The sequence below is a fragment of the Mchenga conophoros genome, linkage group LG7 (genome assembly GCF_057382185.1).
Source record: "Mchenga conophoros isolate Kocher_MC1m ecotype Shallow Benthic linkage group LG7, M_conophoros_male_GT1.1, whole genome shotgun sequence".
NCBI classification, from domain to species: Eukaryota; Metazoa; Chordata; class Actinopteri; order Cichliformes; family Cichlidae; genus Mchenga; species Mchenga conophoros.
The window spans coordinates 9374510-9395068 of NC_140532.1; the positions used below are offsets into that span (position 1 = coordinate 9374510).

A 20559-nucleotide genomic window follows, 5' to 3' on the forward strand; every position below is an offset into this window, starting at 1 on the left:
TACTTTGTGGTTAGCTTACCTTCACATCTCTGTAAAACTTATCTAGACATGAAATAAAGCTTTAGCAGCTGAAAGATGTAAGACGAGCTTTTAAGCACATGTGTTTATTCGCATTTAAACTGTTCCTTAAAAACAAAAACAGTCACAGGTAGTTAATGAGTAAACTTTCAAGTTTCGTCTTTGTGTAAAACATTGTTTTGGAAACTTTGATGTCAAATTGATGTACATTTATTCAAATATAGAACAAAGTCAAAATAAATAAAAGCATGTCAAAAAAAGCACTTCACATTCAAATGGGCTACAGTAATTGACTGTAACACGTTTTTATTATTGGTGAAACGTGCACAAATATTCCAATTTTTTTAATATTTTCTAAAAGATTGGTATATTTGGTAAGAATGTCACATATTTGAAGCAGCAGGTATAGAAGCAATTTTAAAGAAGTGGAAACAAAACCGTCAAATGGGCAGGTAGTTAGTGCAGCAGAAATGCACTGTAATAACAGTTATCTTAATTAGTGACAAGGACAAAAAAAAAGAAAAAAAAAGACTGACATAAATGCTGTAAGCCATTTTTCATACATGAACTCTGCATGTTGCTTTAAGTTGCAAAATGCTGATGCAGTACATAAGAGAGCCTGTTTCAGATGTGTTCTCATTATGGGAAAAGCTTTGTGCAAGTAAGGAGAGGGTGCTGTCTGGATAAAGCATGCAGGAGTTGCTATACACCACTACCACTTGCGCAATTCTCACATCAGTGCGATAGGACACAAAGTAAACTTTCTGCTTTGAATGTCCAAAACAGATCAGCGCTCCAGTTCATGTGTGAAAACAGCTTTACACTTTCTAATAGTTAAACTGACAGTATTTTTTTCTACAGTGATGAAAATTTATGCAAACTGTATATTTTTAAAAAAGTCCTTACATAATAATTTGCTAAATGTAGGCAAGTTTGTAATGTAACAGTTAAAGAATAACTGGTGTGGAATATTTTTAAATTGTTTAAGGAAAAGGTTATGAAGCATGGAGTGATTAGGTAATAAGGGTCTCAGTTATTCCCTCACTGAATAGTCAGAATCAGCCCTTTACGATGAAAACTATGCACCCTATGAACATCACAAGGGTGAGGTAGATCTTTTACACAAATGCATCCCATGATAAAAGTGTCTAATAATGGTCCAAGGAAGTGAAGTGCATCTAACAAGTGTTTATATGAAAGAAAACCAGTTGTGAATCAACTGTGGCCCCCAAAATGATGACAACATTTCACAATAAGGGTATTCATGAGTAAAATAGAATGCCTGAGGTGCAGAGGCTCTTTTTTGTCATTTCAGCTTAAGCAGACAGGCATAGTTCCAACACAATGTAGGGGGCAAGCTTGAAGAATGATAACGACAAACAAATGAGACAGTGCATTTTGATTAACAAGCTGGATCTCAGCTGAAGAGCTTCTTTTGCTTGAAGTAGGCATCAAAACGACACTGGGCGTAGTCCTGCAAGACAATGTGGTTTATTACAAAAAATATAAATGTGTGACTTGCGCTACACTAAAAGAGAATAATAACAACAGTAATAAGAATCAAACACTCCTTACCATGTATCCAAACTCAATCTTGGATATCTTAGCTTGTATGATGGACCAGACCCCCCAGAGGAAGTGTGATGCTAATGCATATCTACAATTAAAAAAAACAAACAAACAGAAAATCCAGTGATCTGTTGATCTGCTGTAACTTGTTCTAATTGATCGTCAGCACTGCTGTAAAATCTATTTAAGGCTGTTTTACCTGTTTGCTTCAATTATTAAATCTTCTTCAATTTGTGTCTGGTCCACAGCAACGTTAGTGTCTTTGTGCTGTTCTGCCAAATAACTTCTAATAAAAAGAAGCTGAAATTTAAAAAAAAGTTACAAGTTAGTGAGTGTGGCTAAACTTCCAGCTGTTTCTGATTTAACTGATTTGATTTGACTGCATGTGCAGCATTTGATCTCGCTATTAAACATAAAAATGTATGAAGTTTCACCATTAGATGGCACTGCATAACCAGTCTATCCCATCAAGGGAGATGGCTTCAAAGTTTTGGTTTGAACATCAGCCCAGTTTTATTTTTCCAAGGAAAGATTAGTAGAAAATTTTCTAACTAGCTTTATATCAAAACAATAAATAAGGAATCAGATCCTAAATGTACTGAAGAGAAAGAAAAACAAATATAGTGAAGCTGTGCGAGTATTAAATCAAGACAAAACACAGCACAATATTTGTGTCATTAATTGAATGCATCTATTAAAAGTGAATCCAGGACTTACTGTCAAAAATCAACCAGTGTGCGTATACATATCTCCAAGTAAATGTTTCAAATCCAAGTTTTCTGCACGGTTTTCCTTGACAGCACATCAACTTACCTTCTATATTATTACAACTTCTATATTCATAATTACAATGCAGCATGTCAGGAGTAACTAATTTAAGCAGTGTTAAAAATGCAGCTCAATTTGAATACTCTTTATTTGGCGCTAGTGTTTTTTCAGACTGACCTGCTGCTCTCTGGTTGGATAGTTCTCTGGTGTGGCTTTGTAGAAAGGCCACTCATTGTAGGTGTAGTCGTACATCCACTCACAGAAATGGTTGCCAAAGTCAAAACCCCTACAAAAAGGAACACATTGTGTTATTTACCTTCACGTACAGGTGGCACAATTATTTGATTGCTAAATCAAGACAACATTCCCCTTACACATTACCTGTAGTTGTAACTGCTGTATTCAAAGTCTATGAGCATGAGTTTTTCCGCTGAGGAATGCTTTCCGTCTTCCAGCATGAGGATGTTGCCTGCAGCAACAAAACAAGAAGTGAGGCTTTAGCTTAACAAAATGAAGTAGTAGCATTTACTACCAGACTGGTCTTCCAATATTACATTTCTTTTGACATTATAAAAAACTTTAATGTGAAATAACTTATAGTTTGAATCATAATTAAATGATAAATCTTCATTGTATAATGCAAAAAAAAAAAAAAAAGAATCCAAATGTCCTTTTTGCCCTTAATTCTAATACTGAAAACATTAAAGCATACATTGATAATTTACAGTAAATTGTGCCTTTAGCATCTTGGCACAAGCTTTTTTTGTTGGCTTTGCAAAGACTGTCCTAAAGAGATGAACTGAAATTTTCACAGTTTGGTGTAGAAGAACTCAACTGGTCTGCACAGAGTGCCGATGTCACACCTTTAAGATGACATGGAACAGTTTTTGTGAAGCAAGTTTATCAGCTGTCAGCTTATGTGTATCAAACCCTGAAAATGCTTTTATAGCTGCAGAGCTATGACTATAGCTGAACATGAGCTGTCCCTATTAAAAACTACAACCCAGCTTGCTCTTGACTTATATAATGCACAGCTTTCGTAAGAATTGTGACAGTGAAACCAGAGGGTGGGATCTATCGGACCACACCAGAGGCGTAATGATAGGCGGAGCTATGACTGGATGGATGGATGGAAGATTTTACCTTCTTGGACGTCATTGTGGCAAAACACCACTGGTGAGGGAGTTGCTGCGAGCAAAGCACTGTTGTGGAGACATGGGGCAAGAAAAACCAAGTAGGTGATGAAAGAAAAAGAGAGAAACTTGAACACACAAATCTTAGTGATGGATATGCAGCTAGTGCATTTTATGCAATATAACACTACAATTTAGAACTTCCATGAGAAAAGTGTAGACATCCTAATCTACCAGAATTAAACTTAAGCAATAGCACACAATAAGTGAATAAACTGTGTCAATATTGCACCGTAAGATAAACTGAACTAATCAACAGTTATTACAGGTCCACTCTTATTTGTTGACAGCATGGATAGAGCACTGTACAAAAGTCAGGGGTTACTAATACTACGATTTAGCACAATTATTTCTGCTATTCAGCCAGGATATGTAAAGATATTAAATGTGATAAACACTAAGCCATTCAAACCAAGTAAAAATTTACAAATCAATATTCTTGTACAAAAGCGAAAACTCCAAAATAACGTCAGTGACAACAGCAGTCGATTATATAACTGACACTTTGATCACTAGTAATTCCTGACCATAGAGAGAAGGCCAAACTGCCTAGAACAAGCTAAGATAACAGTACCCTGTAGTCACATACGCAACATGCTGTGACAGATACGCTTTCAACTCAGATAAATCTGAAGGCTCAAGTTCCTTGCAGCAGACAGCAACTACATATGTGAAACCAGTACATATAAACAAGACAATAAACACTGGTCTGATTCTCTAGCTGTTCTAAGGTCAGACTACCCAGACAACTCAGCAAGTGAACTTGTGGAAGCACTGGGACAAAGGTCACCTATCAGATGGAAGAATGAATTCCAAAGATTACATTTATGTAAGTAACGTAAGCAGAGCTACAATCCTTCCAGCTTTGAATAATGCAGCAAACCTTTTCACATAAAGACTCATTTTAGTGTAGGGCTGTGCGATATGACCAAAATCTCATATCCCGATATAAGAATTCTATCGTTCCGATAACGATATAAATCACAAAAATGTAACATTTTCTGTAAATTCTGTGAATCTCGGGCAGCTCGACTTGCGGGAAGTGTTTCCAGCTGCGCATGTAGCTGGAGTCGAGTGTTTTAACCGATGCATGAAACTATACATTTTTAGACATAAGTTGTAACGGCCGCCGTTTTCTTTGTGAGTATTTATTACACGGCGTGCTGCGGGGAAAAGCCTGTTCTAACGTTTGAGTCTAAGGTTTATTTTTTCGCACCTGACGGCTCTTTTTTACTTCTCATCTGTAAACACTCTGCATCTTTCACGTGATTCAGGTTTTTTTTGAAAAGTCTCAACAGGATCTTGAGCTTTATTGTGAAAGGTTTATGTGGAAAATAAACAAGTGGACACACGATGCTGTTACCTTCGTTGTTGCTAACGACAACGCATGAAAACAGGCGCTTGTCTGTCCGTAGTGTGGTTATATTAAATATAAGAGAAAGAGAGAACTTTAAGAAATTAATATAGCCACTACAGTGACCGTCAAAACGATGAAAAAATATTGCCGTAAAGAGTTTATTTTGCGACACCACGAAACAAACAATAGCGTAAAATGAAACGATAGACGTTTTTATATCATCATCCGATATATATCGTTATATCGAACAGCCCTATTTTAGTGGTAACCTTACTTGTCTGGTGGTGAGGATACATGACAGTTTTCTAAATGTCTCTAACAACACTGACAATCATTGATTTATACAATGACCTAAAACTTTATTGATTTAACAAAACTCATTTTCAAAGTCTTGATGTTGGCATGGTTACCTTATGGCCTCACCAGCAAACAGAAAGTCAGCACAAACTGTTTAGCTGCTAAATCTCTCTCCAATGCGTGACTCATACCCACTTTGTGAAGTTTTTGTTTGCGTTCCTGTATGAAAATTCGAGCATGTAATATGAGACGGCTCTGATAAGAGATCTAGCAGTTGGCTAGAGCAATGCAAATTACATCATTGTTCACATAAACATATTAAAGCAGGAGCTTTGTACTGTTTGTACTCTCTTCCTGACACTAGTGTGAGAGTCAGGAGGGGACTCACTGATTTGTCTTCTTCTCAATCTAAAGCTTTGTTTAAACTGTGTCCAAAAAGACAGTATACAGAATCTAGAGCCTGCGTTCCAACTCACCGGAGGCTTCTCAGTTCAGCAGGAAGGTCCAGTTTCATCAGCTTGTTGTACTTCTTCACATGTGCCTCACGAACAAAACTAATATTCATCACTTGTTCCATGTATCTAAAAACACCACAGACAGAGTATCTTTAACTGTGACTAAGTTACAGTTTGAGCAGTAGAGAGATAACATTCACATGTACTTACTTATCGATGGTCCCAAACAGCCACTTAGGCTTTTTGTTAAAGGGCATAACCATGTTATGGAAACGGGCCAGCTTCGTGGCAATCTCAGCGGAGATGGCTGGGTCCGAAAGCTGACTGGTGCGCATGCGAGTATTCTTGGAAAACAGAAACACAGCAAAATCTCTTATCACATGGTTTAAAAGACAAACAAAACAAACTGATGGGAATGACTCCAGCAGAAAGCAGCATAAACTCACTGTGTGTATGAATATACTGTGTGTAAACACTGGGGTACATCATACCGGAAGGTACTGTTCCAAGCGTCCCTGGGGGAAGATGCCATAAAGTTTTGGGCCTAAAGCTCGTTCAGCCAGGATGGCAAACATCACACTCTCTAGTACCAAAGAGTCCACTCCCTATACCACAGAGACACATGTGATGGAAGACACACTTACATGAGAATTAATGGCATTTATAGCATATACTGACATCAATAAAGGGGTGCAATCTTCTCTTTAAAATACCCGAATGATACTCTCAGCCACAGACATTAGATGCAACTTCTTGACATACGCGACAGACTAACCTGTAAGATGGCACCATAAACCCTGAGGAGCACCTGGCGAGGTTCGTCTTCCACACATTGCACGTGGTCGGGCAAACTACACAGGTACAGCAGATTACTCAGTCCACCGCTGCAAACAAAAACAACAGTGTTATAACAGCTAGGCCAAACTAGAAATATCTCTCTCTAATCGAGATTGGAAACCATAAAAAATGTAAGCCAAAAGACAAGGCCACTCAAAGATACTCTTAAGGGTAAATCGATGATTGTTGGGTGCAAATTTACGATGAAATCACTGTATGACTCGTTTTAAGTAGGCGTCTTTTTATTATATCTTAAGCCTTAAAAACAGTAAACAGCACAAGCTTCTTTAGATCAGCCGGAGAGACTCCCTACTGTAGTTGGTTGGTGTTTACATAATCTTCATCGGCCATCTTTTAACGCACATGACCCTTCAAATTTGGACTGTTTCAGTCAGTGTAAACCTCTCACACTGAGAATAGTCTTAATTTTTAAATAAAATCACATGAAAAGATGACCCAGGTTCATTTTCCTTTTGTTTCTTCTTCACTCACGATGAGCTTACACACCACTCCACATAGTTAAGTTACTGTGTCTAAAGTCCCATCTTTACCACCAACGGGTCGCAGCAAATGGCTGCTGGAGGTTTCTTCCTCTTAAAAGGGAGGTTTTCCTTCCCACTGTTGCCAAGTGCTTGCTCAAAGGGGATCGTTCTGATTATTGGGGTTTCTTCAGTATTATTGTAGTGTCTTGACCTTACAATATAAAGCACCTTGAGCCTGTATAAAAAAAAACTGAAGTGAATTACAGTAATGTTGATAATTTGGAGGTCAAGACTGTTGGATGAACGTAGAAAACACTGGGTATGCTATCATTTTGAACCTGCAAACCAGTGTGGGAGGAAAACAAACAAACAAATGTCAGCTCAGAATAAGCCCACAGCTGACCTGCCACTTTTCCAACACTCACAGCGTCATAAGTTGTCTGACAGCGAGATAAGTAAACACTAAGGAGAGGTGGGTGTCCCTGCAGCTGACCCAACGTAGCAGAAACCATCAAGGATCTTGGATCTTATCGTCGCTTTACTTGAAACCATGAACACAAACATACTGGTTCCTACAGATTAGTATGTTTTAAAAAACGACTAATAATAATACCCTATCATTTAAATGAAGACATTATTGTGTTTTATTATCCACCGTACTGCTATAACTTTTAAGAATTTTACCTGACAATGCTGATTTGAAAATCAGCATCTTCAATGGTCTTCCACGACCCCGACAGAAAGTCTCGGCACCAATTTATGGCCCTATCCCTGGTGTCCCGGTCGACCTCTTCGCTTCTCCCATCCCGGAAGGACTCTGCCTCCGAGTCGTCATCACAGTTGGCCCCTAATAGCGGACTATGAGTCCTTAGGTGTCTCTGGTTTAGAACAAGCGTGCTCTCCACTTGCTTCTTCACAACCGGAGTATCTGTTTCTTCTGTAGTGACTGTGGCAATGCTGGTGCTGTAATTCTCCGGCCCTGAACTATTTTCTTTGCCTAAACCCGCTTCGCCGCAACTGCTTGCTACACTTCGGCTGGGCTGCATGTTGAATTTCCGGGCGGACAGTGAAGGAATAGCAGGGTGAAATGTCGGTCTGAGGCGACAGGAGGGGCTCGCTGACACACGTAGTCCGCCTGTAAAGCTGCTTAACCGGAAGAGCCGACCATAACTGGATATTATGAACCGCATGGGAGGCGGCTGACAGCGTAACCGTAATATATTCAGATTGCTGTAAACTCATTACGCAGACAACGTACCAGTGGATTGATGAGCCGAGATGAAGAATTCGACGTCCAATCAAAATTCGAGAGCGAGTTCACACACAAATCTCATTGGTCGTTGCTGGCAGTAGCTTCCTACGTCACGTTCGCTGAAGGTTTCTGGGAAATGAAGTTTTTATTTGTAATTGACTGTGGCGCATATCTTTGAATTCATTGAGTGCAATGAATAATATGATTTCAGAGTGTATTCGCTGATATTATTTGGCAGGAATGTGGGAGAAAAAGGTCTAGTTACTCTTTGCTTGCGTCTTATTCAACATAAAACTGAGTTTTAAAACTTTTTCAAGTGTGGGTTGTTTTCAATTGCCCACAGTAGTACGATGAAGCTTATTCTTTCTTGCAATCCCTTAAAATGAATATACTCTGTCTATTGTGAGCAGGTAAGTTAAAGAGCCGGTATCTAACTTTTCATTTAGTTGAAAGCAAAATTTTTATTTGCAGACGCCCAAACAGAAAGGGCTATGCATTATTACTCTTACCTTATAATTAAAGTAGGAACATTTATGTTTACACTTTCTTAATTTTACTTGAAGTACTTTATATTGATTACACTAAAATGAGGAGGCTATTCTAACTAACTGACTATGCCACTGTTTATTTGTTTGTTGGATTTGAGAAAAACAAATTTTAACAGAGGTGCAGTGGGAGTTTGTGTTTTCTCTTTGCCAGTGAATTAGCCAAGTGCATAGAAATGAACACTTTCAGTGTCACTGAAAATCATTCATAGAAGCCATGTAATCGTACAGCAAGCATTAGGACATCTACTAAACTGAACAACTTTTTGTTGTTCCTTTATATCCTTCACTGTTAGACTTTTCATCGCCACTTTACGGTAACATACTGGCGTCACTGTTGCCAGCGTCATACCGTGACGCCGTGTTACGGTAGCTTACTGTTCTGCAGGATGATACCGTTTTTTGCTGGTGTGGTATAATACTCTTGGACAAATTATGGTAACGCACCGTAGCCTTTTTTACGGTATCTCACCAGTGAGATACCGTTATGTCGTTATGTCGTAAATTACGTCAACAAAGTAACATCATACTGTGATTAAAAAATTGGTATACTACCGTTTATTCCCGGTATGTCACTGTAAGCCCACTGCAAGGTAATAAACTGCAATATATTAACCAGTAACTTACCGTCATCACGCATCATCAGTACCAAAAATATTCATCTTTGCTAGAGGATACTGTGTCCCAACAGGTGGTCATACTGTTTAACAGGTCGTAATTTTACCGTAATTTCAGTTAACAGTAACATACTGTAAGAGACTGGAGGGTTCCAAAAAAATTGGATAGATAGATAGATAGATAGATAGATAGATAGATAGATACACACACACAAATATATAATTTATGTGCTTTACACCACTTTATTTATTATCACTGATTTTTCCCTGCTGAAATACACATTTCCAAAATCAAAAACTGAAAAGAACTGGAAACATTTTCATTGAGGAAGCACTTGTTTTTACTAAACCATGTAATACATTATTTTCTCAGATGGTTGTACAAACAATAACGATATTATGTCATATCCATATCATGGCAGACAACATATGCTCAAGTGATGAGTTTTCTTAGTTATATTTTGTAGGGTCTTAAACCTACAGTGTGAAGTGCCTTGGCAATCATTTTGTTGCCACCATACAAATAAACTGAATTGTAATGAATATAATATCAAGCCCCACACTTCTGCCTTTGTCCAAAATACTGGCTCACACCACCAAATCAATGTACAAAGCCAGGTCCACAAGGACATGGATGATCGTGTGTGGTGTGAATGAACTTGACTGACCTGCACTGAACCCTGATCTTGCTTTGTGGACTGAGTTCATTGATTTGTAGGGTGAGCCAATACGTGTGACAATAAAAGTGTAAGTAGCTGAAATAATTTTTAACAAACGGGTAAAAGAAGGAAAAAATATCAAAACTGTTGCACTCAAAAAACCTATTGGACAGAGACAGCGTCTTGCAAGATGGCAAGAGAGCTTGTCTTCATTGTTGTTCGTCTTGTGTAAATGTCCAGAAAGCATGGGCCATGGATCATCTGTGGAGACACGGGTAACAACACATTGGTCACTTAAATTATACAAGAAATTCACTAAAAATGGCAAAAACAGTTACCTAATTTGAAGTTCTCCACTCAAATTCCGTAAGCCGCTGGAGGAAAGTTCTGACATGAGGGTTAATGTGAACAACCTTTCGCTTCACAGTGGTCCCAGTCTTTCTGCTTGTCCCAACCTTGGAGGTACATTTTGTTCCCTCTTCAGGGTTTATCCTTACAAAAAACCTTGCACACGCTGACTCCTGGTATTCCAGGTTCAATACATAGAATGAACCAAAGAAGACTGACATTGCATCAGCAAAGGTGTTCTCTTTGTCCAGCTCAACAATTACACGCCCCTCTGCACTCACCATCCAGCAGGTGGCAATTACAGAAATTTGAGCTAGCAAAACAGAGACTGGATACCTGTGTCCACGAAAAGCTCCTGTGCCAAACAGAAATTGTAATATGGTCTAATCAGCTCTATTTCATAAATGACTTCTTACCAAGCATAATCAGCCTTGGAGTGCCTGGCAGGTTGCTCTCTGCTTCAAGGGACATCCTGGTAGATGTTTCCTGCCAGAAAAAGGACCAAGACATTTTATGTAACAAATAAAAAAATATAACAGGACAGCAAGCAACAGCATTAAACCTAGAGCTGTATGAAAAAAGCTTACATCTGCTAAGACAAAGAGGGAGTCTTCATCTTCCTTGTAATACTTCATCATGAGAAGTATGGCTGCTGTGCCAACCTTGTTGTTGGTCAAAACTTCCTCACTTTCTATCTGCTGGATGAGTGTCCTTATACCAAGGTTCAATCTGAGCTTCTGGGTGGAGAAATAGTTAACAATCCTTCTGCCTTTGGTTATGAGGGCCTGACTTAAGCGCTCACTGATATCAATACCTGTGAGTTTGTGAAAGTGGTTCGAAAGACCTTTCTGAGTAAACAAGAATGGCCACTGCTCCTGAATTTCAGCTACTGAAAGTGAGGGACAACTGTTGATAAGCTGCCGCTGAGAAATATATGTGAGGCACATGAAGTCATCCACATCAGGTCTCTCCAAAGCTCCAGGTCCTTCTGAATTAAAAATTGTTAACAAGATGTCTTTCTTTTCCTCTAAAGAAGCTGACGTTTCCCCCTCGGGAAGTTCAACTGGCTGCCAATGAATACAGCCATAGCTATCCACAAGGCATCTAACTTTTTTATGTGAGGTTGCATTACTGTTGGGACTGCAGTCTTCCTCATTCCTGGTTCTCTTTGTTTGACGAAGTCTATGTGTTGTATTATCTCGATTAACATGTTCAACTCTAGATTTGATGCTTCTTAGTAGTGAATAATGTCCACAACCCAGTCTTTCTCCCTTTTCAGTAAAATCTGCAAATGTTTGAGGGTATCTGTTTACAATGATCTTAGCAACCTCTTCACAAGATGCACGTTTAGGTGTTTCTGCAGTTAACTTGCATGGCCTCCACAACAATTCTAACCATACTTCTGTCCTCTGGATGACCTCTGTCTCCTCTTGTGATTGCATGCGACAGTTGGAGTGGAAATCATTCCCAAGCTCCAGAGTAATGGTGTCATTCAAATTCTTTGGTCTGCCATCTAAAAAAAAGAGAGATGGTGTTAGATTCAGTGTCTACTTTTGTTACAGCTGCAAAGATGCTGAAATTCCTCTATGATGCTCTGTATAGTGCTGGTTGGCAAGAGCATTTTAGCCTGCATTTTTAAATGACATAAAGTCAACTGTCTTCTAATAGATTAACTATGTCCTGTCCTTGCATTATGGCAAATCCCTCAATTTCTTGTTGCCTTGACTGCTGAAGTGTCTACTTATGTTTTTGAGAAATATGGCTGGAAAATGATGTTCGGACACTGAAGTATTTAGAGCAACCTTCAAATGGACATAATACTTCCCCCCCATCTTTGATATGAAATCTGAGAGAGGCACAAAGAGCTGTGAAGTTTTGTGCAGCATACCCACATCCAGGAACATGAACACACCAGTGAACTTATAAAACTCCTCCTTAGTCGTCTCCCTTCTTGTTCTGTGATTCCTAGGCATATGTGAATGAAGGCAGAAAATGTTCTGAAAGTGGCAGGACAGTTCTCAGCTCCACAAGAAAACCTATAGTTACCTACATGTTTGTGGCTTTTAACATGCAAACTGAACAATATATATTTGCGTGCACTGAAGCCACAAAATTTAGAAATACACATAGTTGCAAAAAGTTCAGTGACCAATTACCTTTCCTAAATGACATATGCAATGCAAATAGTAAGAGTATTGTCAATAGGGACCAATTCCCAGTTTTTACATGATCAAAATTATTCACAAAAGGCTTCAATAAACAGAAAATGTGTGCCGACAAGAGAGCAGTGCACAAAAATGAAAAGATATTTGAGCTCGACTCTTTAATGGGTTTAACATGACTTAGTCAGCACCCCGCACCGTACAGGTAGTACAAGCACACCTGAAAACACTGACCATCTAACAGCTTTAAACATTTGGGCGCAACCTCGGTAGTTCACCGATTCACCTGTTGCAAACGTCCAAGTTTTTATCAAGTCTCATAAATCCATTGGCAACTATTACCTAACTAGTCTTTTGAGTCTCCACATTCATAGATATAGACATTTTGTCTTAGCATTTGAATGAAAATATCCTGGTAGGGTAGCTTGAAAGTCAAAACAAACAGTACTAAGAACGCATTTCTGACTTCTCTCGAATAAGTGAAAAAAAATCCAACTTTAATGTGTCCCATGTCAGTCCGTTTTAGGGAAAAAGTGTTAAGTGGTTTCATTTAATTTTGAGATACTCCCGCATGGACGAGCAATTTGGAGTCTAGCAGAGTTATCACTAATTGCATACGATCTTCAGATATAATCCAATCAACCTTGCATTTAACCCGATTGAACATCCAGTAACCTCTGACTACTTCTAAGTTGCACATGTTAACGGTCTATTCATCAATAGTTGATGGTCATGTTGTTCTCCTGCTTTGCAGCTTTGTTTGAGTCTGAATTGCGGCTTAAACGTGCAAAACTTGAGAAGCAGATCAATATTTTCTTCTTGTTGTTATTTAATGGTGGTTGGCAACCAGCGAAAGGAGCATTAACCACCTCGAGCAATATTTTCTATCCTCATTGTTGTTCTGAAAGTGAATACCCGACATGTGTGTCATACATCACGTTGTGCGTCAGGTGAAGGTGTGGTGTCGGCTATCGCACCTGTCGCATTACAAAGCTTTAAAAACGTAACAATCGCTTTAAAAACACAACCCAACGCGCTAAACATGAACAAACATAAACACCCGTGTTACATTATCACGTATATCCAGGACATCTCTTCTGAACCAAGATGAAGTGGTGCTACAAAGGAATTATTTCTTTAGGAGAGTGCATTTAATAGCAGTCTGGCCTGCCACAAAAGGCACCGCTAAAAATACAGTTTCTGCTTGTCCCAGAATTGATCAATTTTGAGAGTGAAGTTGTAGGACTGATGCTGGTTAGTGGATGTGACACCTGAACTTGAGTAAAATGACGACCAGAGCATATTATTAGGTTAGTTCACTGTAGTTAGGCAGAGGTGTCTTAAAAAGTACCACCTTATACAAACCAAATGAAGGTCCAGTATAAGAAAGAATAAGAAGAGAAAAAAGGAACACCCTGCTAAATGAAGTCATTTTTAAACATTACTCTAAATGTAGCCATTAGTTTTTGTTGCTGGCCATACAAAAAATAAGTATACTTCAATTATATTTCCCAAGTATACCTTACCTAGTACGTGTACTAATAATGCTTCTTGGGATTATATGGGCCCCCGTTTTAGTACATAACAGTATTCTTGAAATGAACTTTTAGATGTACTTTTTGTTCACCATAATTGTACTAGCATAATGTCATAATGTCTACAAGAGTATAATTAAATATACTCGACTCTATCACAATACTAACCTTACAGTATTAATAATGTTTCACATTGTTTGAATAAACAAATACATTTATTAATATATGAGGTTCCATTCAGTTCAAGGAATTAAATTTTAGTGTGGCTGCAACTTACTCCTTAATTTAAAAATTATGCTGTATATTGTAGTTTATATTTTATACTACTTTCACAGTGAATCGCATTTTATAGTAATACACTCTGAATGAGGATTTAAGTAATTACTCTTAGATCTACAGTAGAAAACAACAGAAATCCAGATGGTGTAATAGTATAATCTCAGTAACATCACCAATTGTTACATTTGCTGTATTTTACAGCTGTTTCCATGAGTACGGTGAGTTATCGTAAAAATAATGTAATCTCATGGAATTTTCCCACAATTACATGCAAATTACAGTACTAAACTGCTAACATCCTTTAGAGTTTTTTACTGTTGATTTTGCAGTACTACGCTATGGAAATTACTGCAAAGGCTAACAGTGTTGTGATAAAACTTTGCAGTGCCTGATTTTATGCACTGAAAGTCAATTGACTTCATACTAAAGCGTATTTGTATTTTGCCTTTTATTCTGACATTTTATCTCCAGACAGGACCATTATAAGAGTGTTGCCTCCCAAATTTGCTGTTTTGAGGTGTACTGCTCAACTGATTAACTTTCTCTAACCCTCCTCAGTAATGCTTTACTTTTCATATCATTTTAACAGGTTTTTTTTTACAGCAATCTTTACATCAAATAGAGACATTGTTGGTGGTTGCAACAAGAGCAATAACAATATAAAACATACAAACAAAAACTTTTCATATCATTACTGTAAATGGTCAATGAATTTGTAGTGAATAGTGAACAGCCATACAGGATATGAAAAGTTTTGGAGTTATCAGATAATTTAAAAAAAAGTGAAAGTTTGCCTTTGCTGTGAAAGTATGCATGAAACTTAATGATCCACTTCCATGCACTGAAGGAGTAGTTTCAAATAAGATGTGTTTAGATGTGTTTTTGATGCTGTTATTTTAAAGAAAGTTTTCTTCACAAGACTTTATTTGACTAAGTTTGTCTTTGTTCTGAGTTACTAACATACCTTTTGTTTACAATCGATACAAGCAATATTAAAATATGAGAACTGACATACAATATGTATAATAACTTAAAACTAAGCTAAATCCCACTGAAATGTCATATGGAAAATAATTTGAGGGCTGCATAAATAATAAACCTGAGTAATGCTTTGTGAGGGAATGAAAGGATCAGGCAATGCTTTTATAACACTGAATATTTATTTGAAACACAGTCAATTCAAAGATTTCATCATTACTATGATCTGTTAGGATATTCTGTACTTCTTTGCACAAAGATAAGCTCTGGGCTGCTAACCACAGTGGTTTCTTCTCTTGTGACTTTCTTGACAGAACCAGCAATTTCTCTCCCTGTGGACATGGCAAGTGTCAGTTTCTATCAGACTTGCACTAAGTAGATCATAAAATGATGGGAAATGTACTATTTCTTTTTCAGATGAACCTTTTCAGCGGAGACCTTTTATGGTATGGCCACTGTTTAGCTTCGTTAATCATCTTACTCAAAAACAAGGGGGATCAAACTCCAGGAAACACTGTACTGATGGTGTCAGTGTACAACTTACTTTTTCTGAAGCACCTGGGTTCACAGTTATTTCCAAGAGTAGGTTGGCAAATAGCTACATCACAGTGGATGTACAGCTGGTCAAAAACAGAAAAAAAGCACATCTTTGAAAATATGTTACAACAAAAAGTAAGCATGAAATGAAAATAAAGATATTTTTCGCTTAGTATTGGGATGCTATACCTTTTCCTGTAAAGGAGGCATAATGTTTGGCTTTGTAGCTGCTGACTGGGTTGAACTACCATCGCCTACAAAATGGAACATTTTGAAAACAAAGCGGTTGTGGTGGCTTGGAAACTTGAATCCAAATGAGGGTCTGGGAAGCAGGGTTGTTAGGTAGCGGTCATCACGATAGGGGCAGCTATGTTAAAAGCAAAGTGTGTACAGTAAACATCAAAAATATAATACAAATGCCTCCAAATTAAGAGCACCACCTACTCTTACCCATCAATCAGCAAGTCCCACTGAGGAAGACTATGAAGATAGGAATCAGAGGTTGCCCAACATCTTTCAAGAGTTAAGACAAAGTTGGGATCGGTCCTCTCCATCAGGTAGACCTCAACGTAAACAGGATCCCTCAAAACCTTTCTGACAGGGTATTCGACAGCGGTGTAAAAAGAGGTGTAGACTTCCTCTTCTGTCCAAAAAATGAGAATAGTTGTAGTTGTTGACACATTCCCTACTAAAAGAGACTATCTTTGCAGATTTAGCTCTCCAAGACTAACCTTCAACACAACCCTTGGCAACACATTGTCCATTGGCCAGCTTGAGTTCCACACGCACAGGTCCAGCAGCTGCAACTGAGTTTGGCGGAGGAACCGGACCAACATCAATAACCAAAGCCTCAACTGTGGTGCCAACATATCTGCACTGGAACAACAACCTGGCACAAGAAATACAGTTTATCTTAGTCACTCATGAAGTAATTTAGCTATAAACTTTGAATAACAATTTCTTTCTCACTGAACGTTTTCGATCTTCTAGTTTCTGCCCATGCGTGGTAACATTTTTGCCTATGCTGTATCTACTTTCTGATAAAGATATTAAAATATTTACTCATTGTAGGTGTCCCTGGTAATGGATCCATGGGGTCCAGTAATCACTTGGTATACGGAAGACATCCTGTTCTCGTAAATTAGAACACTAGGCTCCTCCTACAGTATAATGACAGGATTTCAGTCTTTAACATTGCCTGTAAAAACTTAAACTTAAAACTTAAATTGTTAACTGAGATTCTAGTGCATCGGCCCAGACAGTTTCTCTAGGAAAGTTAGTCAGTGCATCGGCCCCCTCGCCAATAACTTCAAATCATCTGCTAAAAACCTTGGTATTACTTGTGATCAGCACCTGAATTTTGAAACTCAAATCTCAAAGGTTACCCAATATTGTTTCCTTCATCTCAGAAATGTTGCGAAAATCAAACCTTAAATGTCAGTGAATCCTCTTGAACTTTTAGTACACACTTTAAGTTTCTGTCAGTCCTCAGATCGTCTCCAATTAGTTCCGAATGCAGCAGCAAGGCGGCTAATGAAAATTACAGTGGTCACATATTACACCTGTCCTTGCATCCCTTCACTGGCTTTCAGTGAAATTCAGAATCCACTTTAAAATTCTGTTATTGACATATAAGGCTCTACATGTACAGGCCCCTGGTTATTTAGCTGAGTTTCTAACACCTCAATGCAGCTGGCCTCTCCGATTGTCTGACCAGGGTCTTCTAACTGTCCCTAGCTCTGATTTTAAAACCAGAGGTGTTGTAGCACCCAAACTGTGGAACAGCTTTGCTCAGTCAATGAGGTTGGCTCACTCTTTTATTTGTTTTAAGCAACTACTGAAAATAAAATAACAGTTTGCGGCTTTTATGTGAACTGTGCAGTAAACTCTGTGTTTTGAAAAGTGCTATATAAATAAGTTTTTCATGATTACTATTAGTAGTAGGAGGAGGAGTATTAAAAGTATCATTATTATTAATTCAGTTACAACACTTACTTTTACAACTGTACCACAGGCAGTGACAGGGAACTCATAGATGGCAAAAGCTGAAGTGCTGCCAACTGGATTGCAGCTGTGACCATTCTCATAGAAAGAAATTGTCTCCAAGTCAGTGTTGGGCAGAGTTGCATCTCTGGCCACCACCACGATGAACAGGCCTTCCTTGGTGCACTGAAGTGTCACTGAGGCAACAATAATAATAAAGTACAACAAAAAGAAAGACAAATGCAAATGCTTTTACCCTTTCACCATAATGTATCAGTGGTGTAGTTTATCTATAAAGCAGAACTTCTTACCAGATTTGCCATATTAGCACATGAGTCCATCAAAACAACAGTTTATAGCGTCACATTCAGAAGCAGAGATTTCATTAGTGCCACACGGTATCCTGTAGTTTTCCGCAACTTCACAAGTGTGAAATGACTCTAAAGGCTTTTGAGGGTTCAGAGGTCTTTTGGGCTGCTGAGGCTGCTGAGGGTATTCAGGGTTATTGATTTGCTTCTGCCCCTGTGGAGATGGTGGGTATCTAGGATTCTGAGGGTTCTGAGACCCTTGCCCATAATTTTGGGCATTCGATCTATAGCCCAGCAGGGCAAATAATAAAAGACGACAACAAGTCAGCTTTAGTACCATTACGTCACATAAAAGAACAGCAAATTCTGTGAAATGTATCCTGCAAATATGTTGACTTTTATAAGGTATGGTTAATGATGGCCTGTTAGGATCTCACATCTGAACAGTTTCATAACAAGAACCTTCACAGGGTCTGTCTGACCAACACTGTGCCTTCACAGTGTAAACAAAAACTTTTATTTATCTTTCATTTTGACATCGTTGCAAATCGTTGCAACAGGATGAAGTGTTCTTTGTCTGTGATTTAAAAAAAAAAAGAAGGTATAATTAGACGTAAGCAGGTCATCTGTGGACAGAAGGCAAGAGCTTTCAGTATTATGTATTTTGGCTGCATGAGCTATTCAGTCATTTTATTTGTGACAGGTTAAAATGTTAGTTTTAAAACTCCTGAGAGTCATTTTGTAAATCTATACTGTGCATGCATCTCAAACAAAATATACAGTTTCCTCCTCTTCGGTAACCTCTTCGGAGTCAAAGTCTTGTTTAGGATGAATTTTTATTTATTTAAGTCACTCCTCATAAAAATAAACAGTTTATTTTACGTGATAACCCAATAAAGTCATGAATTTGTAATAATGTAATAGCATCTAGAGAGGTAATTCTGAGTAAATTAAAAAGTGATATAAACAAATTAAACCAGAGAAGAAGTATTGTGCAAATTGTACAGCTACTATTGTTTATCTGATGCACAAAAAAAACTTGTGTCTCCACAATTAAACTTTTTGTCACTGTTGTCTATATACCTGCACCCATTACTCACATGAAAACAGACTTTTTTTTTTAATGTTCTTTTATATAATTTTTTCTTCTCTTGCAAAACTGTGTACTGCAAAGCTCTGAGTGAATGTCTTTATAGTTTTGGCCAAAGTGATAGCAAAAGTCTATGAATCTCTCTGGTGGGTGTGTCACTCCTATCACTATGGCTGTTTAGCAGCTGGTGGTGGACTTCAGAAGGGGTCAGCACAGAGACTACAAGCCCATTATCATCAATGGAGCTCCAGTGGAGAGGGTGCAGTCCTTCAAGTATCTTGGTGTTCACATCTCCTCAGACCCGACATGGGCTGCCCACATTCAGGTCCAGACCAAAAAGGCTAGGCAGCGCCTGTATCACCTACGACAACTGAGGAAGTTCAGGGTCTCTCCAAAGATCCTCAGGATTTTCTATACAGGCGCTGTGGAGAGCATCCTCACACAGAACATGACATCGTGGTTTGGGAACAGCTGTGTGAAGGACCAAAAAGATCTCCAGAGAGTGATCCGTACAGCAAAACGCTGCTGCAGGATTGCTCTCCCCCCGCTTCAGGACACCTACACCAGGAGATGCCGGACTACAGCAGCGCAGATACTGAAGGACCCGTCCCATCCTGGCAACAAACTGTTCCAACTTCTGAATACTGGTAGAAGGTTCCGCATCTTCCGGGCAAGGATAGAGAGACTCAAGAGGAGCTTCTATCCCCAAGCCATCCGTGCCCTAAACACACACACCCGCCCTCTCACATCATCTATAATTGACTGAGACAGGACTCTTCCAGACACTCTAAACCAAGGCACAATGTACATTTCAATTCCTTTAATTTTAAATATGTTTATATTGTCTATCCTGTAAAATAGTCAGATGTCTATTCATATTAATGTACAAAATTCACCTGCTTGCTGCTACTACTGCACATTCACCCAATGTATATACTATATATATATATATATATATATATATATATATATATATATATATATATATATATATATATAATGTTCCTCCTCTACCCCCCCCTCCCCCCCACAATTTTTGCACATGTCGAGGAGCGTGTCAGGCTACATTTCACTGTGTGTTATACTTGTATAACTATGCATGTGACAAATAAAGAACCTTGAACCTTGAACCTTGAACCAGATCTCAGTACTGACTTGAAAGTGCATGGACTGCATGGCAAAAATCCTTCTTCAATTTTTTTTCTCCAATGTCCCTTACTGGGATCCATACTTTCACATGTTCTTTAAAGGAAACTGGATTTAAATACAATAACAACAACAACTCCCACC

At 38.4% G+C, this 20559-nt stretch overlaps 2 protein-coding genes and 1 pseudogene across 3 annotated transcripts; all 3 read right to left on the reverse strand.

Annotated features, from left to right (window-relative positions):
• Positions 1-94: 94 nt before the first annotated feature.
• chkb (choline kinase beta) lies at positions 95-8231 on the reverse strand. The gene is made up of 11 exons (XM_085281932.1): positions 7661-8231; positions 6433-6541; positions 6149-6262; positions 5868-6001; positions 5679-5783; positions 3499-3557; positions 2737-2824; positions 2533-2641; positions 1787-1887; positions 1594-1675; positions 95-1492 (listed from the first exon to the last, which is right to left on the reverse strand). Exons 1-11 carry the CDS (start codon positions 8164-8166, stop codon positions 1436-1438), a joined length of 1464 nt encoding a protein of 487 aa, XP_085138058.1. The 5' UTR covers positions 8167-8231; the 3' UTR covers positions 95-1435.
• Positions 8232-9727: 1496 nt separating this feature from the next.
• LOC146569558 (uncharacterized) lies at positions 9728-11359 on the reverse strand. The gene is made up of 4 exons (XM_085281089.1): positions 10985-11359; positions 10814-10883; positions 10388-10710; positions 9728-10310 (listed from the first exon to the last, which is right to left on the reverse strand). Exons 1-3 carry the CDS (start codon positions 11342-11344, stop codon positions 10388-10390), a joined length of 753 nt encoding a protein of 250 aa, XP_085137215.1. The 5' UTR covers positions 11345-11359; the 3' UTR covers positions 9728-10310.
• Positions 11360-15570: 4211 nt separating this feature from the next.
• LOC146569559 (zona pellucida sperm-binding protein 4-like) lies at positions 15571-18519 on the reverse strand (annotated as a pseudogene). Its single transcript, XR_014893260.1, has 8 exons — positions 18183-18519; positions 17884-18068; positions 16951-17048; positions 16620-16777; positions 16339-16531; positions 16078-16255; positions 15896-15971; positions 15571-15683 (listed from the first exon to the last, which is right to left on the reverse strand). The product of XR_014893260.1 is annotated as a zona pellucida sperm-binding protein 4-like (transcript).
• Between the last annotated feature and the right edge of the window lie 2040 nt (positions 18520-20559).